Genomic DNA, 23,425 nt, shown 5'->3' on the forward strand with positions numbered 1-23,425 from the left:
CATCACCCCCCCCCCTTCTCAACCCCTTATTATATTGTGAATGCAGTACAGACTACAAAAAATCGTTTATTGACATTTTAACTTCCTGCCTTTCACAATGAGCGAACTATCGTCGAACTTTTTGTTCGCTTTAGTCTAAATGCACCTTTAAAAACAACGCTTATAATAAATTACATATTATATTATTAACGATAACATTTATTTCAAGCACTTCACATATACCATTCAGGGAAAAAAAAATAGGCGATATAGGTTGATAGGACACCTTCTCAGGCATGAAGGTCTAGTCAGAGACATGTTAGAGCAGAAACAGGAGTTAGGGGGGGTAGAGGTAGACCTAGATTAGATTACTCTTCGCAAATAGTTAAGGATGTGAGTTGTTCTAGTTTTAGGGAAATGCGAAGTTTAGCTCAGGATAGGAAAGAGTGGAGGTACGTATCCAACCAGTCTTAGGACTGATGACCTTATGATGATGATGATGATGATGATGTTTATTATTATTATTAAAATATTCAATATTAGTTAAGGGAGAGTGAACCTAAAAACACGATTTAAAAAAGGAATTGCACGTGTAAAATACCCCTTAAATATTATTTAACATAGGTATATATTTATTTTTGTTTAATTTAAATATTTACCTACATTTTCGAAACAGAAAAAGAAAAGGTGTGGTGTTATAGGAGGATGATGAAAATACGCAGTGGGTACAACAGGTACAAAAGATTAGAAATGAGTTATCAGAAAAAAAGACGAAAATAAGGATGCTATCGATGACAGTAAGAAAAAGAAGAGATACGATGGCGAAACCTTCTGAAACACAAAGGGCTAATTAGACACACATTTTCTACTTTCCGGCATTATTTCTGCTAAAGCACAAAAAGCCCACGCGAAATTGTAAGTGTAGATGGTGAGAGATAACAGGTATTTACTAAGCATTAACAACTAATAATTATCCAAAAAAGGTAGATATAATCTCATGGTGCCATCGGTCTTGAAGTACATCGTCAAGTAGGTACTTTGCAGCGTTGTACTTACTAAAATAAGTAGGTACTTTCCGACATTATCTTTGCTAAAATACATAAAATAATTTAAACACAAAAAGCGCTTGTGAAATTATAGGACCACCATTTTGTATAAAATAAATATACAATTAAACTAACAGAAAATTCAGGAAACAGAATTTTTATATCCTTTAGTGTCTAAGAATCATTGAATAGAAAGAGAGAATTCATTGTAGATTTTCTTCTTTTATTCAAAAACAGACATACACAAAAACACTTAGGAAACGCCTACCTCTCATGATGGAAATTTTCCGTAGTCTTTTGGATAAATATTCCTCATATTATATACCATTGATTATCTCATTCACATAAAAGTCAGATGCATACGTTGGTAAATTAGGAAATTCTTATTTAAAATTTCACTTTTAACAAATACTTGATCCTGTCGCACGTAACAATTACGATAAAATCACACCGCCGAAGGACGACCTCGTCAGACGAACAAAGCCACAAATGATACTAAACGAGAATAGTATGATAGTAACATATTATAGTAGATACATGTATACATACGTTATTTTATGTATGAATACGCTACCAACATCGTCATCCCAAATAAATTACTTGCCCACTAATAATAATTAATTACTATTGTCTTATGAATACTGTATGTTAGAAAGATGTTAAAGGTGAATGTAATACATAAAAATGTGGCGAATAACCTACAGGAAACAGCTTTTGACTGCAGTTTAAATTAAACTAAATTTCATTGTTAAAACCGAAAATTACGCAGAAATATTGAACATAGAGAAAGCGCAACTCAATTTTCGACAACTTAAAAAATTATTCTGAAAAATAATAAAGGCGAATGTAATACATAAAAATGTTGGGAACAACGTGCCGGAACAGTTTTTGACTACAAGATTCTTAGAAAACATCTCGAAGAGTTTCACTTATTAGATGAACCCAAGCTAAAGAAGCTATGGATTTTGTCTCTTATTAGAGTATTTAAAAGATGAGAAACTAAATGGGGTTGTATGTATTTTGACATAAATTGATTGATGTTGACTTTACATCAATAAAATTATTTGCAACCCTATTTTGGCTCTGATCTTTCACGCTAAATAGACTATTTTTTGCAGTAGTGTCCTTTATCCAATTAAAGCGGGTGACAAAGGTAAATAAGAAGCATATAAAAGAATTATTTGTTGAAGAACTGAAGAAACTCTAACAAAAATTTAGAAAAACTATATCTCAATCACTTCAAACAGAAGAATATAAATCATACTNGTACTTTGCGGCATTATTTTTGCTAAAATATATAAAATAATTTAAACACAAAGAAGTGCTCCTAAAATTATTGGAAGATGGTGGGTATTTAATATGCTTTGATATCTGCAATGCTAGTCTAAAACATAATCGACTTTTTTGTCTTTCTGCAACTATACTGTTAATCATTACAGTCAACAGCTATTAATTAATTACCTAAATGTTTTGTCAAATGTCCTATCATCAAAAATAAGAAATACTTGTTTTAATAACAGCAATATTACTGTACTTATTATTTTGAACGATTTAGCATATCCTATGTAAAATTATATAGCACGAATAGTTGTTTATATTACCCTTAAAACTCAACGGGAAGTATGTAGGTACCTAAGCACGTATGCATATCTTTCTCATATCTTAAAAAACAATCATAAAAATACAATCATTTTCAAATGCATCACTTAATTATAAAAGCAATCCTACCTTTTCTTTGTAGACATAGTAGTTTTAGTAAATATTCTGCAGAGGATTCACTGAACAGCACAAAACAAACCCCGTTTAATACTACAGATAATATTACATTCAGTCTGATTCAGTCAAGGGCAATGGAGAGGTGAACCAGTCGTTTATCTCTTTTAGTATCACAAATAGGTTGTTATCATCCAAGTCGAGAAATAAGTTTCAGCAAATATAAACGAACACAAGACGTCTTAAAAGATAGTAAATAAATACAAATTGCCATTTTATATGTAATTTTATTTACCTAGGTGCTTAATAGTCAATTAAATTCGATTCGAAATGTAAAATTTGTAACTACATATTACATTGCTTCTTTTTTTTAATATAAAAAATTGTATCTATGTAATACGATTTTACGTTCACTATACATTACTAAGAAATGGAATTAAGATTAAAAAAGATATTTTAATTTTGAAATAAGTCAGAAAAAATTATGAAGAACAAAATTTCATCAAAATTTGAATCGTATAGACATATCAGTCAAATAATAATTAAATAGTTTAACACCTATCACAGACGACACCTAGGTTTGGCCTGTATCAAGCTTCCTCATGGTAGAATAGGAAGCCTGATACATTACAGGGGATGATACAAAATTTCTCTTTTGCCTCCAATTCAGCTTTGATTTATATTATACAAGTTACAAAAAATATCCCTTAAAAACTGTAAAAAATCCACAAAAAGTGAACCTTGCATAAACATTAATGTAACCGAGTTAATGCTCACTTACTATTAATTAACTTTTACTTATTATTATGAATTAAGCATTTAGGAAACATAATTGAAGTAGTACATAAGTACAGTTAAGACTGTAAATGTTTCTTATTTTTACTGATACTGACAGAAAAGATTAATGTAATATATAAATTTATCATTCGACTATTACACAAAATGGCACATTCTTTTAAAATAAGAATGGTCTAATGAACAAGAACATGATAAAGGTACAAACCATTCATATTTATTTTGTAAATTTTACGAAAAAAACTATACAAAAGAACTTTAAAAAAAAACGTATTGCATAATGAAATCAATTATTATTGGAATTATATCTATAGATATTATATTAAGAGCAAAACTAACTGATTTTTAAATTTATTTGACCCTGAATAACATCAAAAATAAAAGAATAATTTAAGCTATTTCTGACTTCATTATCTGTTAAAAGACAAACACCCTGCCTAGTATGCATATCCCAAGTGATTTTCTTTCCTACAACAGGTGCTATTGTAGGTCCAGTAGAGATTATATTCTTTTCTGAATCATCGAGGAACCAATCCACCCAAACAGCTACTCCGTTACAATTTTCGTTCCTAAATGATAAAATAAAACAATAACAATTATACATTGAAGAGTACAACAAACACCCTCACCCTTGGAGGTTGATAGTGCCAACATTTTCAATGACATCTTCTTCAAAAAACTTTTTTAAATTAATAGTAGCAATTGTGGTAACTTCACTTAAAGCAATTCCAGGGTATTCCCATAAAGGTTGGGCCTCCACTGACGAATCGCTTATTTGAGATGAATTCTGAAAGGTACAAAAAACAATTAAATAAGCTTTAAAGTATATTTCTGGCTAATGAAAAAAACTTACCGTAATTAATTCATCAAATGGTTTCATATTGAATCCTTCACAGTTTATAAGAGGAGCCCTAATTTTATACAAGTCTTGAAAATGAACTGCTATTATTTTTATATGAACCTTTTGAGGTATAATGACTGCATTTTCTGGTAAAAGATCTTTAAAATGCTCCAATAAATAACAAAAATGCAAACTGTCCCAAGGTACAATAGTTGTCACAAAAAAGGGTTCTCCAAATACAACATTTATATTACCTACATTTACACTCTTCTTAAGTTCATCAACGCCTTCATAAATGTGAACATTTGATAACTTATTAAACTTTATAAAAGAGTGAAGAATTTCTCGTATGTGAACATTTTCTTCAATATAATACACTTCCTTAGCACCCAGTTTAGATGCTACCATTCCAAGATAAAAGCCATGACTTAAAATTAGTACCTGACTGTCATTAGTTACACAATTTTCTAAAACATTTATATACTTTTTAGTCCTAACACTATCATTTAGTTGCCCTATCCTAGTTCTGGAAAAAGCAATATGTACACCACAATCGCATATAGGGGAACACAAATAGTCCTGATTTGATAATTTCAAGTCTTTCTTTAAATTAAACCACAAAGAATATTCATCATGACAGCAAATAAAATACAATTCTTTATCTTTTTTTACTTTAACTTCTGAAGGTAAATAATATACAGCCTGCATCCAATGGTCCCGCCAAGGAATTTGAACATCTTTTAAGTCTGATCCAGCCTTAACTAATGGATGACTCCAATATGGAGCACAGCTAAGAACTATTTTGTTGTCAGGATCCATTATGAGATCCCACCACATAAATACCACTTGAGCCAAACCATCATGTTGTGATTTAACTGTGAGAATATTTGACCTTTTGAAATTAAATGTAGTCTTTCCTGAAAAGTCAAACCTCAAAACAGTTTGAGGAGGAAACACTTCATTAAATAGCTCATGTGGAAATTGACTCAGCTGTATATCATGAACTGCGGCAGCTCCATGACAAGTCCGTATAGAATTTGGAACACTCAACAACTTTTCTCCATCACTATTAAAAATATCTTTTAATCTATTCCAATTTGCTGCAACTGGACTTTCAACTACTTGAGCATAAACATTAGCAGCATTTGGAATAACATAACAATCACTTTCCAATAGCTCTTTATGTGCATGACTGAAAGTTCCAAGGGCACCCTCTCCAATCAGTTCTGTATCAAAGACTTCAGTTACTAAAATATTTGCACGCTCTTTGAGATCACCATTTTTTCCAACAGTTAGCTCTGTACTTCTTTTATTAACTACTTTAATATCATCAGAAAACCCGTTCAATGCAATAATTTGTTTTGCACATTGGGCCATAGGTTTAAATCCTTCACATGCCACAACGGAATCTGCTCCACACTTTACAGCCATCATTGACAATAATCCAGTCCCAGTTCCTATATCTAGCACATTAGCCTTTTTTCCTCTACCATGCATTTTGTTTATAGCAGTTTTTAAAGCTTCATAATACTTCCGATTTCGTTCTTCATCGTGTAACATATCAGCGTACGCCGACCTAGCAATTTCTTGGTGATAATCATACAATTCGTTTTGCATTTCCCAATCACACTGGCCAGTGATAGGGTTCAATCGTTGTGTTAAGACACTCATTCTCTGGAATATTACTTTAGTATTAACAATTTTTAAGAACGTGCCTAATACAAACATTAATCGAAATGTGAGGTTATAAAAGTTTGGTTGGAGAACAACACAATTGTCAAAGTCGATAGTGTTGCTAGTACCACAAAGAGGAAATTTTTAGTATTTCACCTTTTTTTTTCAATATGCAATCAATTTTTGAAAAAAACTTCTTGAATATCTTGCATTTGGTTTGTCGTTTCCTATAAATGTAGAAAGTACGTTAAATTTGTTGACGAAAGAGAAATACCAATGAACACAATCAAAATGTAGATCGATCTCCTACTGAGCTTGATCAAAATATAGATCAACGCCAAATTAGCCTTTTTATAATGATGGATACGTTGTATACAATAAATAGATATCAATAATGGAGTGAATATTATAAGAAATATAATCAATCCATTTACAATTAGCATACAAAAAGTGTTACTTAATCCCAAAATCAATTACAAATACATACGTACTGAGAATTTTAAAAAAGAAAAAATAATGAAATGAGCATTTGCAATTAGCAATGTACGCAATTGATCCTTAAAGTATAATACAAATTCTAATAGAAGAAAAAGAATTATATTCTTACCAGATAATATCACTAGGGTAGTTATGTAGCTGATCCCATTTACCTCACCGATGAGTAATTAATAATAAAACAAAATACAAGGGCAATTAAAGAAATAAGGATATACATAGTTTATAGTGTAAAAAATTTAATATCTTTAACAACGCAATATAATAATCAAATAATAACCATCAGTAACGTTCAACAAAATAGAAAATTTCAATAAAAAGGAACAATAACTATCAAAAGTCTTTAAGTAACGTAAATACTTAAATACTCATTAACAAAACGTGTATTCCACTTATCAATGATGTTATTGCAAGAAATATTGTATAGATAATTATCAATAGGTTTACAAGTTTCCATAAATATAGAAATTAATTATTTCGTTCATCTTAAAAATGGCGTACAAATATATACGTTTTATACATGTATTCATAAATAGAAATGTAAGATACTTCTCAAAAGTTAAAGGAAGATTACGAATTTTGTGAATTCTGTTAAGGCTCCAACATATACAACATTAAGAAAACGTCGTCTAACCTTACCTAACTAATTCAAATATTATTCCTACAAGAGAACTCCACCCACAATCAAAATCAAGCATTACGTGTAGTACTTCTACCATTCCATCTAATTATAATTAAAGTCAGTGAATACGAATAACTATCATAATATATTTATCAGTTATCTTGAAAAAACTTATTTCAACTTATTACATGTTAAGTTGTTGATTGAAGTCAAATGGCACTAACAAAAGACGCATTTAAATCAATTATTAAAAATATGAAAAACTTCCATACTAAATAGTTTTTCCTGTGTATTTTACGTACCTATTGGTAGTAAATAAGCGTAAAATTTCTGTGAACTGTTACTGAAAAGGCCTTGTATAGGTACATATTAAATAAGAGATATGAATTTCTGTTAAAAAAAATTTTTAAACGTTTTTCAACGTCAAATTATGTGCCTAGATAATTGTTATTGCATTCTTGTTGTTGTAAAAATAAATATCCGGAAGTCAAAAAATATCGATAATAATATCGATTAACTTAAAAATAATCCCGACTGACAATATTTTTTTACGTTTACTTCTTGTCAAATGTATCTTTGTTTTTGTATCCAGCAACGTATCCTGACTCATCTACGAGATCCTTCCTTCCTGCTATTCCTTTTCCTTTACCTGTCTCGTCGAAACGCTGTTTGTGTGAACCGGTGTATTTCGAAGCATCCGTAAGTCTGTCAACGGTACTGCTGGCTTTAACTTGCTATAAAAGCATAAAACATTTCATTCAACAGCCACAACAGTTTAAAGTAGAAATAAAATAAGCAAAACGTTGTTTACCTACAAGAAACGCGTTAAATAATCATCAGTAAATTAGTCATTACATTTATCTACTTGGTCCTTTATATTTAAAGTAATATGGCGTATTTGAGATGGATTTAATAACAATACATAACTAAAAATGGCGAATTTTATGGTTCTCAGTTTCTCTAAAATCGAATATATACTTCAAACGTTTTTAATAAACAAAATTACTCAATACTTATAAAACTCAGAGAAACGTCTAGAAACTATACTTTTAGAAGTATAATTTTGATTTTAGTACTTTCACAAAAATGTTTTATCGCCTGTTTCCAGCTAATATATCTTGATTTTTAGTTTATCAAATACGTATTTTTTTATATATATCAAACTATTTCCGTAAAAAGAGGCTATGAAAAACGCACGCATGGAAAAGTAGATACTTCTGGGTCAAGCATCATCCCGTAGGTACGAATTTATGATCGATAAAAAAAAGAAGAAATTTACCCCAACTCCAGAGAAACCTGGTTGTCCACAATTGGCCATTTTGTGTTTCATTTCTTCAAGATCAACTTTTTTGCTCTTGGCTAAATCTTCCAAGAACTTGCTGTAATCGGAAAAAGGGACCTTGAGTTGCTTCAGTTTTTTGAAATAAATGCCAGTATCGGTGGTGGTGATTTTTTTACCATCGATAACCTTTGCTTGTTTCATCCATTTGTCACTTTGGGACAGAGTAATCAATCGGCCATCAGATTTGGTATCACCGAATTTCGAGAATGCTCTAAAAACTTCTTTAAATGCACTCGATGCCGGAGATCCAGGTGACTGGGTGTGAGTTGGAGTTCCGTTGGCCTTTGTAGGGGTTGATGGAGCATCGCCTGCCGAAACTCCGTTCGCTGGTGACGGGGGTTTATTGACATCGCCGTTTTCTAATCTAAGTTTTTCAATTTCAGAGGTAGGAGGTATTGGACAACTTTCAACGGACATGATGTAAAATCTGGAAAGTAAAACACAAATACGGTTCAAAATTTATTCTAAACAGTTGGATTCAATCAATCAAGAATAATAAAATAATTCGAAGTGGTCTGTATTATTTTATTCGATTAAGCTAACGTGCCTATCACGTTGAGGTTGGCTACACCGGGATTCGTTTTCAGCAAGTAGATATCCACACAAGTGGACCTTGTTGGAGCATACGTAATCCTAAAATGTAGCATCGTTAGCAAACGTTAATTCTATATAATAACCAACAACCGACTTTTCGTCTTTTGATAGGTACAACACAATCAGTGACATTACAATTTACGAAAAGTGGGGACGTCTGTTGTATGGAGTTGGTTAAGAAAAATAATAATTCAAGTTGTACAATTCTTCTGCCAACATTCATATTAAAGTCAGTTGACCATTTAATATATAATTTTATCTGTACTATCTTCGAATTATCATTTCGCTCTCTACGGTTAAATTTTAAAAGATCTGTTCGCATAACATAAACTAGACTGATAAAGGTCCAAACTAATAGTTCAGAGACGATGAATCAGGCAATAAAGACGCCATCTAAATAATTTGTACGATAAACAAAGAAACACACCGTAAATAAAATAGTGGTTATTTATAAGTGTAGCGATTTTCCAAAATTAAGATGTAATTAAGATAAAACAAAATACTCAAAAGAATATTTATTCTCTTCGACAAATTCACATTAATTTTTACACCATTCCAAAAAGAAATTAAAATTTAGTTAAACATTTTCTATTATTTCTGCCTTAAAGCTTCGATTCTTTCTGCAATGGGGGGATGAGAATGATACCAGCTGACATAAAGGGGATCGTAAACCAAATCTGCCAAATTTCCCTTATGCAGTTGCTTGAGCGCTCCAATTAGATCATTTGCTTTTCCGAATTGAACTGCAAACTGATCAGCTTGGTATTCTTGATGTCTGCTTAATGTGTTCAAAAGGCATGTGGCTATCGAGTTGATAGGGACCATAACAAGACTGGTAAGAACCATAAGACCTATCAAGACAGGTTCTACACCAATGGGGAATCCCATAGCCTGATATAAAGTTGGCCACCGATACGTCCACGAATACATAGAAATTGTTAGAATGAGATAAATCTGAAAAGCTACGATCCTCGCTGCAATATGCTTATGTTTCCAATGACCGAATTCGTGACATAAGATCGCTAGAATTTCGTTAGGAGTGCAAATAGTAAGAAGAGTGTCATAGAGAACTATGCGCTTTGAACCAAACATGCCTGCGAAATATGCGTTCGCGTGACTCGTTCGTTGTGAACTGTCTTTAATATAGATCCCACCCAGCGGGAACCCTACTGTGCGAGCCAATTGTTCTATGTCATCTTTTAGTTTTCCTTCGGGCAACGGTGTAAACGAACCATCCATTGGATCAATCAAGGTCGGAAAAGTGGCAGTCAAACCCAAAAGAGCAAGGGTTGACAAAAGCCAAAGGACCAATCCCACTTTGTCGCCACTTAACTTGACTAGACTTATAAAAACTGCATATGCGGGAAGATTGAGAATGTGGAGAAAGATGAGCGTGATTATTATATCTGTGAGGAAGATCTCGAATGGGATGTTATTGAATCCGTATTTGTTTTCCAGAACAAACGTTTCGTAAAGAGTGAACGGAAGGTATATAAAAGTGCTGCCGGTCGTGAAGATTACAGACCACATCCATGTTGTACCAATTTCACCCCTGAAGGGTGTTATTCTTTCAGAGAGCGCCCAGACTTTAGCCAGAATACCATGACGGATAATAGCAGTACTGACGGTCAATGCGAACAAATCTTTTGCAAAGCCCAATTTCATTTGATCCATATGATACAGTCGTGACAAGGTGTAGATTTCGGGAGTCGTTATTTCCGCGATGTTCCGAGGCATTTCTTTTGCACTACGTGTCAAACTGAACTAAAACAGAAAGTTTTCGTTGTATCATAATTTCAAGTGAGAAAAAAAGTTGACCACAACGAACTTGTCTGAAGCAAAGATACGTTTCCCAGATGTAATCCAACCAAATGCCCGATAGTATGCATGATGCCACACTTTTAGGATTAGCCTTCGACAAAAAATTTTTCGACCAGGGTGACATATCTGTCATCCATTTCCAAAAACCAATAGGTTACGATTCTTTGCCGTGTTCTAATTCAAATTATTTATTTGAAAATTGACAAATTAACTTTTGTTTATTTTCGTCATAACATACTGCACATTTGATTATAATAAAACTAAAATTGGAACAAATTAATTTAAAATTCAGGGATTTGTTTTTTGAGAAAACGCTCGGATACGTCGGTCTTTATTTTTGACTACGGGTTTTTCATGGTACACAGGGTGGCTCAAAAATAAGCAACTACCACCGACTATATTTTCAAATGGAAGCACCTATGTTTTTTTTTTACATTTTTAAATTTTGCATGGAATTTTAACTATGCTTCATGTACTCCGACCAATTTCAATATTGTATAATACCCAGATTAATTGTGTTTTACCCAAATGCTGAGAACCCAAACATACCAGCAGATATTCAGTATGGTTCCAACCGGATGGAGCATCCCCACACTATTCGCGTATACTTAGTATGAGATTACCCTAACGATATTTTCCAAAATAGATGAATCGGAAGGAGAAGCGTTATCTAACGACCAGTTAGATCTTCAGACCTGACCCAAGTAGATTTTTATATATGTGATTATCTGAAATCTAAGTCTACTTCAATAAACCGGAAAATATATTGAAGAATTGAAGAACAGAATTAGAACTGAAATACAACAAATCTAGTCGCAAACCTTAATCTTAAAGTGTTATGAGATCTTCAAGATCGCTTGCCTATTAAAATATAATTAAATCATTTGTTGTTCTATTGTTTAATAAATTTCCAAAAACCAAACCCTTCAATTTTAAATGTATTTGTTCAAAGCTCGCTGTTTTCCCAAATTTGAAAGAATACATGAGTTTACCATTCAAAAATCCGCAGCCAAAAATAAAGATCTACGAGTCCGAACGTTTTTCCAAAAAATAAATCCCCGAATTTTAAAAGAATTTGTTCCAACCCACGCATCCACATTGTATAATTTAATTAAAGAAAATGCCTATCATGTTTACATTAATTACGTAATTTCTTGGTTTGATTTAAAATTAGTCAATAAGAATAGGGAAGCTTTGCTTTGTTACAATAATTAGTCAGATCCGGGGTTCGATTTCCTGCGGGGGTGTGACAACAGCAACAAAGAAAAATTCTCTCATTAGCTTGAGGTAGTTTGTAGAGGATGGAAAATTGAAAATGAATTTTCACATCAATATCAAATTAACCACCATTTTTAATGTTGTTTTTATTAAGAAATTACCGATTCGTTTATAAGGCTTCATGAAAGATGACATTTCCTCATTCACATGCAAAATAAAAAAAAAAAAAGAAAAAGGAAAAAAGAATTAATAAGTTCGTAACTCCTTCATACTGTCACACAAGATACCCGAAAATCAATAAGTATTCCCTAAGTAGACGGAAATGATAAGGATTTTATTATCTTTTCTATTTTTTAGTTTATTTATCTTAGAATGTAATAAATAGCATTTATGTATACATTTTTATTTTAAAAGTGCAGCAATTGTCATACTTCATATTTTGATCAAGATTGCTTAACTCTTTTCTTTTCTTGTTTTAATTTTTTTTTTGGGCTGCAGCTCTAATGGTCCCGTGAAAATAAAGGGCCCCAGCTCCCATTCAAGGTGATGAATAATATTGTGAATTTAGAAAATAAAAAAATTATGTGAATGGTTTGTAATTTATATAAGAGAGAACTACAAACAATTGTCCTATTTTTTTCCTATCATTAAAGAAAATAGTTTTTTTACAAAATGGTGATTAGTAAGGTACTGTTAGCATTGGGCCCCCCATATTCACGGTCCTCCCCGGGAAGGTATGACCCATTTACCAAACCATAATAAAAGTACTATTTTACACCAACGTGAACAAATACCAATTTCCATTTGTTAAAAACAAACTGATAGATACACCTAAAAGTGATGGCGAAGGAACAAACTGTATTATGATTATGTAATGTAGGATTCAGGCATTAGACAGTTTGCCTAAAATAAATATTAGTGTTAGCAAATGGTATTCGCAGTTTACCGAAGAAGTAACCTTGGACTCCGGTAGTTTGAATATGGTGTTATTATTAGTCAGATAGATTGTGATATTATGTACAACGATGACATAATAAAATTGACGCCATGGTCACATGGTTTCCAAACCGTGTATGTTTGTGTAGTTTTTTACGGAATATTAATTCTTTTTGCTCATTAAAAATTTTTGATGACTTGCTATACACTGTTACCAATGAACTGCAAAATATTGTAAATTATGTTGGTCAAGTGCCTGACAAAATGTATAGTGTTTAGTGCCATACATGAAATTATATGAATAGTAACCAGATACACATCTCTGGTTGTTTTTTTAAAAGTATTTAAATGCAAAATGCAAATACTTTTTTGTTTTTTAAATTTCCATTTTGTATTTTAAATGTTAAATGTAAGATACGTATTTTCAAAACACTTTTTTCAAATAAATACTTTTTGTAGTACCTATTTAATTTTCTACATTTACATAAGTATCTATAAAATATTTTTTAAGAAAACCTTGCAAGCATTTGTTCATTTTTTAAATATTGGAGTTTTCATAAACTAATAGTGGTATTTACACTATATCACTAGCTGTAAAGAATAAGTATCACTCATATTTTCCTCTTTGAAGTGATTGAGATATAGTTTTTCTATCTTTATGTTATAATTTCTTCAAGTCAGCAACAAATAATTTTTCTGTATGCTTCCTTATTTGCCTTTGTCACTCGTTTTAATTAGAAAAAGACACTGATGCCAAAATAGTTTGTTTTGCATGAAAGATCAGAGTTAAAATAGGGTTGCAAATAGTTTTATTTATGTAAAATCAACATCAATCATTTTGTATCAAAATACTTACAACCCTATTTCGTTTCTGATATTTTACACGTTGTAATAAGAGAAAGAAATGGAATCCATAGTTTATTTAGCTTTGTGTTCATCTAATAAATGAAGTTTTTCGAATCGCTTTTTAAGAATTTTGGATTATACGCATTCATGAGCACACCACAGTATCTTGTAATTTACAGTTTTACACAGCTGGCGTATATCAATATTGTTTTGCGGACTGTTTTGTCTTAATTCATTGAATTTCATAGTGCCTTACTAAAGGTACGATAAGTTGTGATTTGACAGGTGCTGATATCAATTTGGAACTTATGAACCATGACATTGAACCCGGAAAACAATATAGATCCAATATTTTAGATTATCTATTTAGGTGATCGGTGATACTACCAAAATTTTCACTTTCAAGGGTCAAACCCTAGAAGCTGACGATGGACAAAATTAGTCCACTTTAACAATACGCGTTAAACATAAATTACAGAGTACGTCACTGCTATATATAGGAATGTTTCGACTTTCAACTAACTTCATTTAAACTGAAATAATCAGAATTATTTTAAAAACTGATAAGAAGCCTAAAATGAGCTGACAACAAAATAATTCCTGATATTTGTTTCTATGTTTTTATTACACAAAATGTAACATATTTGCTGTCGTTATTAGTTATTGTATATTTTATTTTATAAAAAGACATTCGAAAAATATCTACTTTTGAGTATAGTTTACCAAAACCAGGTATTATATATCAGAGTCAACTTTACAAGTGCATAATAGCAATCTTTAAATTTTCAAGGTGCGCTAGCTGTTGTGTACAACAATTATGTACCTCTATAAATAGCAATGATGTGCAACATGATTTACATTAATTTTACTTTTCGAATTAATTGCATATCTTCCGTTTGAAGAAGTTAAGGAGTTTCGGACAGCCTTCTGTAGAAGAGAGCGAGTAACTCTCGAAACGTTAAGTGAAATGCAACTGACAACATAGCAAAAACTTTAAGAAATATTGTATTTGTTTATAATAAAATTTTGCCAAGGTTTGGTTAATCTCATAAAATTCCAGATGTTATGAGGACTGGTAGAGGACCCTTAATGGTATTAAAACTGCCTGATGTAGAGGGGTTTTACTTGTTATATGTCCTTCTCGAAGGAAATCCAACACTACCCAGTCGTGTTGTTATCATTTTGTTAACTATCGATACTTTTCAATTATTAGGTACTTATTTTGACGAAGAGATATTAAGGATGTTTGGGAGGTACAATCGGAGAATAGAGTACATAAAATTAGAAATTCGTGATTAATTAGGTTTTGCAGCATATCATGAGGTAAATAAATACTATCTATACTAAAAAGAAACGTATATGGTTTGAGAGAAAATTTGGAATTTGACCGAAAACTTTGAATAAAATAAGAAATAACGAATAATATGGAAAATTTTTAACTGACTTTTGGCAGTGAATATGCCTTGATTTCAACTTCGAAACAAAAAAATATTTAGTTTCAATCTCTATTAATAATGAGCGTAAAACTTTTTAATATGTTTAAATAATAATTAAAACTTTAAAATTGCATTTATTTCAGACAATTATAAATATTATCATTATATTATCAAGTAAAAACGAGATTTTCAGCTAATTTTTCATTTTTTCCTCGATAACCATTTAGTGAATTTGAATAACCTTACGCTAAAGTGATTCTCCAGAGTTCAAGTTACTTATTATAAAAGTTTGAAATTTCTGGTAGCTTTTTTTCTGTTAATAAAAATAAATTTAATCTGTTCGGTTAACGAATCTCCATAAAATGACGTGTAAAATTACAATTTTTTAAAATTTCAATAACTTTTTAACGGTTTAGTGAATCGATTTGTAATTTTTACAGGAGTTTTAGAATTGAATGAGGAACGTTTTTCCAAATTTTTATTTGTCTTGTAACATTTTGACATACATCCCAAACATTCTTAAATAAAGAAAATAATTAGTTTAAATTTATGTAAGCATGTATTAATCTTATTCGTATTTTTGTTCTATGAATAACAATTTCAGAGAAATTCTTGATTGTATATAGATGATATGAAGGGGTCGATACCTAATGAAAACTTTAAATAAAATTTTAATACAAAGTTCTGAAAAAGTATAAAGTATTTGTTATTCATACTTGTGTGGGAAAGTCGTTGCCTGAATTTCTGTTTCACAAATACCTACAAGGTGTAGCAAATAGAAACTCTAAAAGGTTTGCTAACGAGTAACTGAAAAGAAGACATTGTGCTAATTAAATTAAGGGGATAAATGTAGGTCACTGTAAACTGACTCTTTTTTAACGATAATCTGTTTAGATTTAAAACTTCGACGTGTTTAATCTTCTGTAAATAAATGTAAATGGCAGAAAAGGCTCATGTTTTTTTTTCTGTACCTACCTGCATATACATCAGACGTAATTCAATAAAAATTTGATTTACATTTCAAACTGGATGACTGCATACATGCAAAAAAGGAACAATTGCATCAAATCAACTCAATTTACATGTTATCCATTTTCTTGTGTTTAAACATCACTACATGGTATAAAACAAAGTCGCTTTCCCGCTGTCTGTCCCTATGTATGCTTAGATCTTTAAAACTACGCAACGGATTTTGATGCGGTTTTTTAAAAGATTGAGTGATTCAAGAGGAAGGTTTCTATGTATAATACATGCATAATATAATAGGGAAACGCTGATAATTTTAGAGGTTTCTAATGTGATGTCGTAAATAAACACATTTTTTGCGCTTACATTGCAAACGCTGGCTGAACCCTACGAGATAGATCAAAATAATGTACTACAATATTGTACATCTTAAAAGGGTCTACAAAAAAGTCCGCGATGGTATATGTCTATCTCTTAGGGATAACCCACAATAACCATTTTTATCCTTTACTTTTTATGAGAAATAATGACTTATTTACGAAGCGATTGTAGGCAATACAGCATTAATTCTTATCCAATTAAGTACTTTTAAATACATCGTGCATTTAATATAGATCAATATGGCCCTTTACAACATGTAATTTAAATGAATATTTTCGAAGATATTACAGACTTAAAATGCAGGGACAAAGTGGTTGCGGCGGTACCGGCCGGAAGGCCGGTTTTCTATTGTCTAATGACAAAAACACTGTGAATGTTGTATATAAAGACATTCTGTAGTATATTTAGTATGTTCAGGAGGTATCTTTTGAAGATTTCCCCTTTTCGATATTAATCTAAACAAAACAAAAATATATTTAGTATCAGCATTGCACCCGCGCGAAACTGGGGCGAGTCACTAGTTACAGAATAAAGCACTTTGTTTCGAAGCTTCGGTTTATACCTAATAGTGGAATACACATGTTAAATTTTGAGACACCCTTAAAAGTATTTGCAAAACGTATTTAAACACTTTCATTCTATTTCAAATATTATTAGAATCATTATCAGAAAGTCGTCAGTCCTAAGACTGGTTGGACACGTAGGTACCTCCACTCTTTCCTATCCTGAGCTAATCTTCGCATTTTCCTAAAACTAAAACAACCCACTTACTTAATTATTTGTGAACAGTAATCTAATCTAGGTCCACCTCTAGTAGAATATTTATGAAAATCGACAAGAGTAATTTGCCTACTTGCACCAACTTAAACTAAAAAGTTCAAAGAGGACCACACGGATCAGACGGAATTGACGAGGTGGCGTAATCTCTTCAAGCAGTTTTTTATCACTCCCCAATTTTAAAATTGGTTTTAAATGCATTTATTGGACTTGCCTATTCCCTAATTTTAAAATTGGTTTTAAATGCGTTTATTCGACTTGACGTTGACTTTACTAGGTTCTACCCGTAGCTTTAATGTTCTAAACACGTGTCAAAGCTCATCGACGATCACATAAAACTAATTTTTCTATCTCTCGGGAACAGTATTTCTTTTCTGGATAAAGTATACCCTATGTCTTTTTTTGTACCTCTGATAACATGTGTTCAAAATTTCATGATAGTTTTTCCCCTAGCCTTCGCTCACGTTGATGTCCCAAATACGTTTGTCAAAGTTCATCAACCACCACATAAAACTAATTTTTCTATCTCTCGGGAACAGTATTTAGTTCTGGATAAAATGTAACTTAGTACCATACGTCCTTTTTTGTACCCCTGGTAATGGGTGTACAAAGTTTCTTGATGATCGGTTGTAATATTTGTTAGGATTATTTATATGAATAGATGGCTGAAGATATTACGATACGAATTTTCCTGATGATATCATATTGTTTAAAAGATAATGGCGCCTTTTCTTGATTATTTATATGTAAGTACTATAATAGGTATCACTAATTCGCTTCTAGTGTATATCACGTAGATGTAATTGTGGTTATAACTGGTGTAATTCACGTATTTTTATAATAAATTCGAAAACAAAACACAAATATGTCAGCGTCTCATAAAATACCTAACAAAAATCCTTTGGATTTATAAACTTTAAAATAACGAACATTATCTTATTTATTATTAAGAAAGTAAACTGATAAAATGCACCTTGGCAAGTTACCTCTAACGCTGTTTATGAATTAGTTATCTCTATACAGTACATAGTAGGTACCTATATCGGAGATTAAAAGCAGAAAAATTACCCGATCGTGTCAGCAACAATTTTAGAACTTTTTATCCGCATTGCAACTGTATGGAATTTGTGATGTAGTAGATTTACGTCACTTTAAGTAAATCAAAAGACTACCCCGTCCCAAGGGTAGCATGCGCAGGCCAAAAATCGATTACTAGGTCTACCAAATCTGCAGTGACCCTCTAATATTATATAGAGGAGTAAAGGAAGAGATAGATCACCGCTAAAAATAAAATCCAACGCGTTCTAGCTGCGACCTTTAAAAATAAATCCATTTTATGACACACCAAATTATCTGTAATAAACAGAATAGTTTTCGCTTCTATGCAATTAACAACAAAAAAAGATAAAGACGATTTAGTAATGAAACTTTTTCGGGAGTTTCATTGGTGAGGGATAACGAGATGACGTCATTTTAAAAAGTGTATTGTCGTGTATAGTATGCCATAAAGTAGGCAATATAAATATTTTCATATTTGCAGTGTTTTCACTTTCATTGACACCAACAAAAGTTTTCATTGATATATGTGTGTTTGTCGATGTTTTCGTTTGTTACCTTAGCGTTTTCCTATCTATACTTATATTTATTTTTGCTTTGCGTGATCATAAGTTATTCTAGTCGCGTGGCAATTTTAGACAAATTGACGCCCAAACGACTATTATGTGAACTGAAAACATCTTACCTTTAAACTGTTTACAAGTATTTAAAGTATTAACTTGCACGACTCCTGAATGGCTATCAGTATTTAATAGTTCTGTTTCCAGATAGAAATTGATCACTTGAACCAATATCTAGTAATGGCTCGGCGTGGTGGAACTTTGTCACGAATATTTTTGTGGCAACGAAAACAACAAACTGACGAACGAAAGATTTTCCTTCAAGCGCGCGTGAAAGTGAAAAACGTACTAAACGTTGCCTTCCTGGTGGCTTTCTGCGAGCAACTGCGCACTCCAATAGCCATTCAATAGGAGATACTGAGAATACGAAAAATACCAATGGAATATTGCTTAGGTGATGCAGTATTTCATTATCAAAATTTGTATTAAGACATGTACATATAATGTAACATGTTCTTGGCATCATTCCAAAATTATTGAATTGTTTTTTACCACTTACTCGCAATCATAGGAAGTAATCGATCCATAACAGCATGATATAGATTTTTCCGTTTCAAAAACAATTCATATGTATAAAACTGTTAAATACGCAAAGTGTATTGTAAAAGACAGACTAATTCTTTTTTTTAAATGCATAATAAAGTTTCTTCTAGAGAAATTTTATTATCAGCTAATCGAAAGTTTTTTGTTTATAACGATATCTAGGATAAGTACCTATGTATGCATGTCAAAACAGAAAATCTGGCTTAGTTTTAGGTAAATAATAAATAGTAACTTGTTTACTACATTTTCAAGATAAATACGCCGTCTTATCTAATACCGATAAACGAAATGTATGTTGGAAATTGTTAAAACAAATGGAAACTCACTGAACGGATTTTGATGCAGTTTTCCATGGTATATGGACTACCGTGCCGATTATTTTCAGATTATTGTCAATATCTCATAGGGTAGCTGTAGGTAGGCAACAAATAAGATAATTTAAATTATGAACATCATCATCATCAATAAAAATATAAAATTTGGCAGTTTGGGCGAGCGGAGGGACTGCTTATGCCGGAGGATAGGGCGGAAGTCCCTTTTCAGAAGGAATCATGAAAAAGAGTGGTTGGATTTTTAAGTTTTGCTCAGAACAATTTGAAAATATTGGAAGGAATATAGGTCCAAAGTTAGAGTTCCTGGTAAAATCAGATTTAGAAGACCAAATAATAATGGCTACCTCTTTTCAATATCGATAAAGTAAACCGGTTACGTAAGATAAAATTGAATGTTTATTACTTGGAATGACAAAACCGAGGGAAGTAAGTCAAGAGCTATAAAAACGAGTACACGGAACTGTTTTAACTGCGTTACAATTATGTTCAAAAAACTAAAAACTTTTGGGTGTTTCATTCCCACTAGCCAGTAATGCTGGTGGGCGGGCAGTCCCTCCGGACTATGCCGGAAGGTAGGGCGGAAGGCCCTCTTCAGCCAGCTTTCAGGAATCGTGGGAATGGGTGGGTGGTGGTTCGGGTGAGAAAGATGAGACGGACGAAATGAAGACAGAAGAGAATGAAATATTATCTGTGGAATATTACTGCCTCAGCATTTGCCTAAGTGATCCAAGAAAACCACAGAAAAACGGACCCGGAATCGAACCGGCGTCCTCCCGAATGCTAAGCAATGGTCTAGACCTCTAGGCCATGCCGCTCTGTACAATTATGTTCATTATCAGTAATCCTAATATCCAAATTCCAAACTTATTTTTTTTTCAAGCACCCTCCTCTAGTCATAATGCTACCAACATTTAATTTAGTAATGCACTGGATAGTAATTTTGCTTGGTACCTGGCATCACTGCGATTAATGGTTTATATATTCGTTCTGGCAAGCCCTCTATTAAACATCACCCTCCCCAACGACCTAAATCACCAATTCAATGAAATTTGAATTCTTGATTGACGGATTTTCAACGAGAGGGTTCATTAGCCGGTAATCGGCCGGATACTAAAAAATGTGCCGAATCCGCCGGAAATACACCGGATCTAAATCGGATACCTCCTATTAAAGTCGTCTTGACTAATCGTCACGATATACATATCAAAAACATATTAAAAATAGGTACTTATGTACTATGCATATGTATAGTACATGTGCGGTGAACATGTTCCTTAATTAACGTTCATTGAGGTCAACCAATTAGTCTATTATTCTTGGTGCTGCGAGAAAAACAATTAAAATGCCTGTTTGTAGCATCCTGGCCTAACTTAGGTACAATTGCTTGCGATAGTCTTTGTTTCTATGAAAATGTTCCCAAAATCATCCCCACTTGGATTCTTAATTCTCCCAGTCACAATTGCTTATGGAGTCTTACCCTTTCGTGTAAATATTTTTTTAGTCCTAACTTCATAAATTATTCAGTGTGTGTTGCTCATCCAATCTCCGAAATAATTGGTTTAGTTTTTTCGTATCTTTTTTACTTGCTGTACCAGTAATTTCGACTAAAATAATCCAGTCGATGAATAATTAAAGCAGAAAAAAAGATTTTGGGAAAACTATTTCGTACACAATAAATAATATTTTATGTAATAACAAAAAAACTTATTACTATCTATATCTAAAGGGTGAATTTGGAATAAGTGATTTTTAGGGGTTGAAAGGGCTTACTTCCAAGTTGGTTTTGATACATCTTAATAATAAATAAAATCAGAAAATTCGCTTATTAATTATTAACTGTAACTCAAAAGATTCTTAAGATAGGTTATTAGCAATTCCAATATTATTTATAAGCCTTTTCGAGGTTTACAGAGCCGGACTGAAGATTTTGGCCCGGGGTCCGATGTAAGCAAATGGTCTGGTTTAGAAGGGAAAGTGCACAAATTTTAACAGCACTCGTTTTTAAATAAATTTAAGAAGTTTGTTTTTGGTCTTGTTTTAAAAATTTATTAATTTTTTTTAATTTCTCTTTTTTTCACATTTATTGAGTCATTTGGCCCAGGGTGCATTTGCACCCCTGCACCCCGAGCCAGTCCGGCCCTGGAAGTTTATAATTTCTACATTTTCCTAAAGATTTTTGCTAAAAGCGCTTCTTCAATATCAAAATTTAGACAGACTGATTATTGGAAACTTAGACGCCCTCTATCTTATTGGAACCAAACTATTATAAACTGTTCGAGCCTGGGACAATAATTTTTCGTTCTCACACTTTTTTCCTACCTACCTACCAACAGGAATCAAGATACTAAATCAATTTCAAAATCTTATTCACCACCATGGATTTTTCAGTGCAACCTTTAATACATCAATTTGGGATACCTATTACCCATTGAACCCCCTCATTTTACGACAATATGACTGTACTATATATTTATCGCAATCGTAGTTACCCTGTGTCCAGTTTTTGACTTTTGCGTTAACATACATATGTAAAAAAATTGTAATCGTTTGTCTTGATTCGTTCAAAATTCTTGTAAAATTAATGGAAAATTTGAAAGTTCTTGAAGAACATTTTCAGGAATTCGCTCTGTTTGACGATCCCCTTCATGAAGGGAAAAAAATCACCCTAAACGGTTGTGACAAATGGTTCAAATATGCTGGGCTCATAGATGGTACACATCTAACCTCAAGTGATACAGGAATTTATTTTCTGAAATACAAGTGCGTATTTAAAGAAACATGATATTGCTGTATGTTAGGGTCAATTTAGGAAGGCGAAATCAATTTATTCCAAAATCAAACTGTACATTCCCAAATTGAGTTTTGAGTTTAATCCATAATACAATACACCAAATTTTTGTTTTTCTATTTAATATAAATTCCCTCTTTCACCTTTTTGTTTCCTATTACTTCAATTGATTCGCTTAAAATTTAAAAAACATTACTAGTATGCACTTGGGCCTAGCATTTGCAGTGCAATATTGCAACTTCAGTTATACAAATTGATGTGGTAATAAATTATAACATGGTATTAATGTAATTTTTACAATATTGTTTGCAAAAGAAATCTACCCACTTTCGTCCACTTCATATGGCATATAATTCATTAATCTTCGTTAATCAGTAGTACACTTGAACTTAATTAAGTTTTGTTATTGCGAAGTGATCCCTTTGAGGCTCTTACTAACACAATATCAAATATTTGGGGAATTCTGAAAGGCAAATTATCGATTATTTCCCCATTTAATTAGCTTTAACTACATTCATGGGCTTGGCTTTTGAAGCTTTTTGCTCATTTACCTGTGTGTATTCAAGGATACTCCCTTGATTACCTATCACTTTTCGCTTATTTT

At 32.1% G+C, this 23,425-nt stretch overlaps 3 protein-coding genes and 1 long non-coding RNA gene across 5 annotated transcripts; 1 reads left to right on the top strand and 3 right to left on the bottom strand.

The window, feature by feature from the left end:
* Positions 1 to 3,030: 3,030 nt before the first annotated feature.
* Positions 3,031 to 6,644, bottom strand: LOC108732758 (protein arginine N-methyltransferase 7). Its single transcript, XM_018463715.2, has 3 exons — positions 4,387 to 6,644; positions 4,163 to 4,320; positions 3,031 to 4,102 (listed from the first exon to the last, which is right to left on the bottom strand). The coding sequence occupies exons 1-3, from the start codon at positions 6,100 to 6,102 to the stop codon at positions 3,868 to 3,870; spliced, it is 2,109 nt and encodes a 702-aa protein (XP_018319217.1). The 5' UTR covers positions 6,103 to 6,644; the 3' UTR covers positions 3,031 to 3,867.
* Positions 6,645 to 6,750: 106 nt separating this feature from the next.
* Positions 6,751 to 19,466, bottom strand: LOC108732760 (TPPP family protein CG45057). Of its 2 annotated transcripts, XM_018463719.2 has the most exons (3): positions 19,224 to 19,466; positions 8,445 to 8,934; positions 7,720 to 7,899 (listed from the first exon to the last, which is right to left on the bottom strand). In XM_018463719.2, the coding sequence occupies exons 2-3, from the start codon at positions 8,922 to 8,924 to the stop codon at positions 7,720 to 7,722; spliced, it is 660 nt and encodes a 219-aa protein (XP_018319221.1). In that variant the 5' UTR covers positions 8,925 to 8,934; positions 19,224 to 19,466. The 2 variants fall into 2 exon arrangements, with proteins under 2 accessions (XP_025829622.1, XP_018319221.1); XM_025973837.1 differs by lacking the exon at positions 19,224 to 19,466 and having other exon boundaries at positions 6,751 to 7,899; positions 8,445 to 8,924.
* Positions 9,602 to 11,783, bottom strand: LOC108732759 (CAAX prenyl protease 1 homolog). The gene is made up of 2 exons (XM_018463716.2): positions 10,930 to 11,783; positions 9,602 to 10,865 (listed from the first exon to the last, which is right to left on the bottom strand). Exons 1-2 carry the CDS (start codon positions 11,053 to 11,055, stop codon positions 9,693 to 9,695), a joined length of 1,299 nt encoding a protein of 432 aa, XP_018319218.1. The 5' UTR covers positions 11,056 to 11,783; the 3' UTR covers positions 9,602 to 9,692.
* Positions 19,465 to 20,582, top strand: LOC108732761. The gene is made up of 3 exons (XR_001937139.1): positions 19,465 to 19,552; positions 19,909 to 20,118; positions 20,188 to 20,582. It is a non-coding gene; the product is annotated as an uncharacterized LOC108732761 (long non-coding RNA).
* Positions 20,583 to 23,425: the final 2,843 nt, after the last annotated feature.

The sequence above is a fragment of the Agrilus planipennis genome, unplaced genomic scaffold, assembly GCF_000699045.2.
Source record: "Agrilus planipennis isolate EAB-ADULT unplaced genomic scaffold, Apla_2.0 scaffold61, whole genome shotgun sequence".
Lineage (NCBI taxonomy): Eukaryota > Metazoa > Arthropoda > Insecta > Coleoptera > Buprestidae > Agrilus > Agrilus planipennis.

Bases quoted from the DNA above. Each gene is read 5' to 3' on its own strand.
- LOC108732760 (XM_025973837.1), bottom strand. From the start codon at position 8,924: ATGTCCGTTGAAAGTTGTCCAATACCTCCTACCTCTGAAATTGAAAAA. The intron at 7,900-8,444 runs GTAAATTTCTTC...ATGCTTTTATAG, and splicing joins CAGGTTTCTCTGGAGTTGGG to CAAGTTAAAGCCAGCAGTAC.
- LOC108732759 (XM_018463716.2), bottom strand. From the start codon at position 11,055: ATGACAGATATGTCACCCTGGTCGAAAAATTTTTTGTCGAAGGCTAAT. The intron at 10,866-10,929 runs GTTCGTTGTGGT...TTTCTGTTTTAG, and splicing joins CGTATCTTTGCTTCAGACAA to TTCAGTTTGACACGTAGTGC.
- LOC108732758 (XM_018463715.2), bottom strand. From the start codon at position 6,102: ATGTTTGTATTAGGCACGTTCTTAAAAATTGTTAATACTAAAGTAATA. The intron at 4,321-4,386 runs GTAAGTTTTTTT...TGTACCTTTCAG, and splicing joins CATTTGATGAATTAATTACG to AATTCATCTCAAATAAGCGA. The intron at 4,103-4,162 runs GTGAGGGTGTTT...TTTATCATTTAG, and splicing joins GGCACTATCAACCTCCAAGG to GAACGAAAATTGTAACGGAG.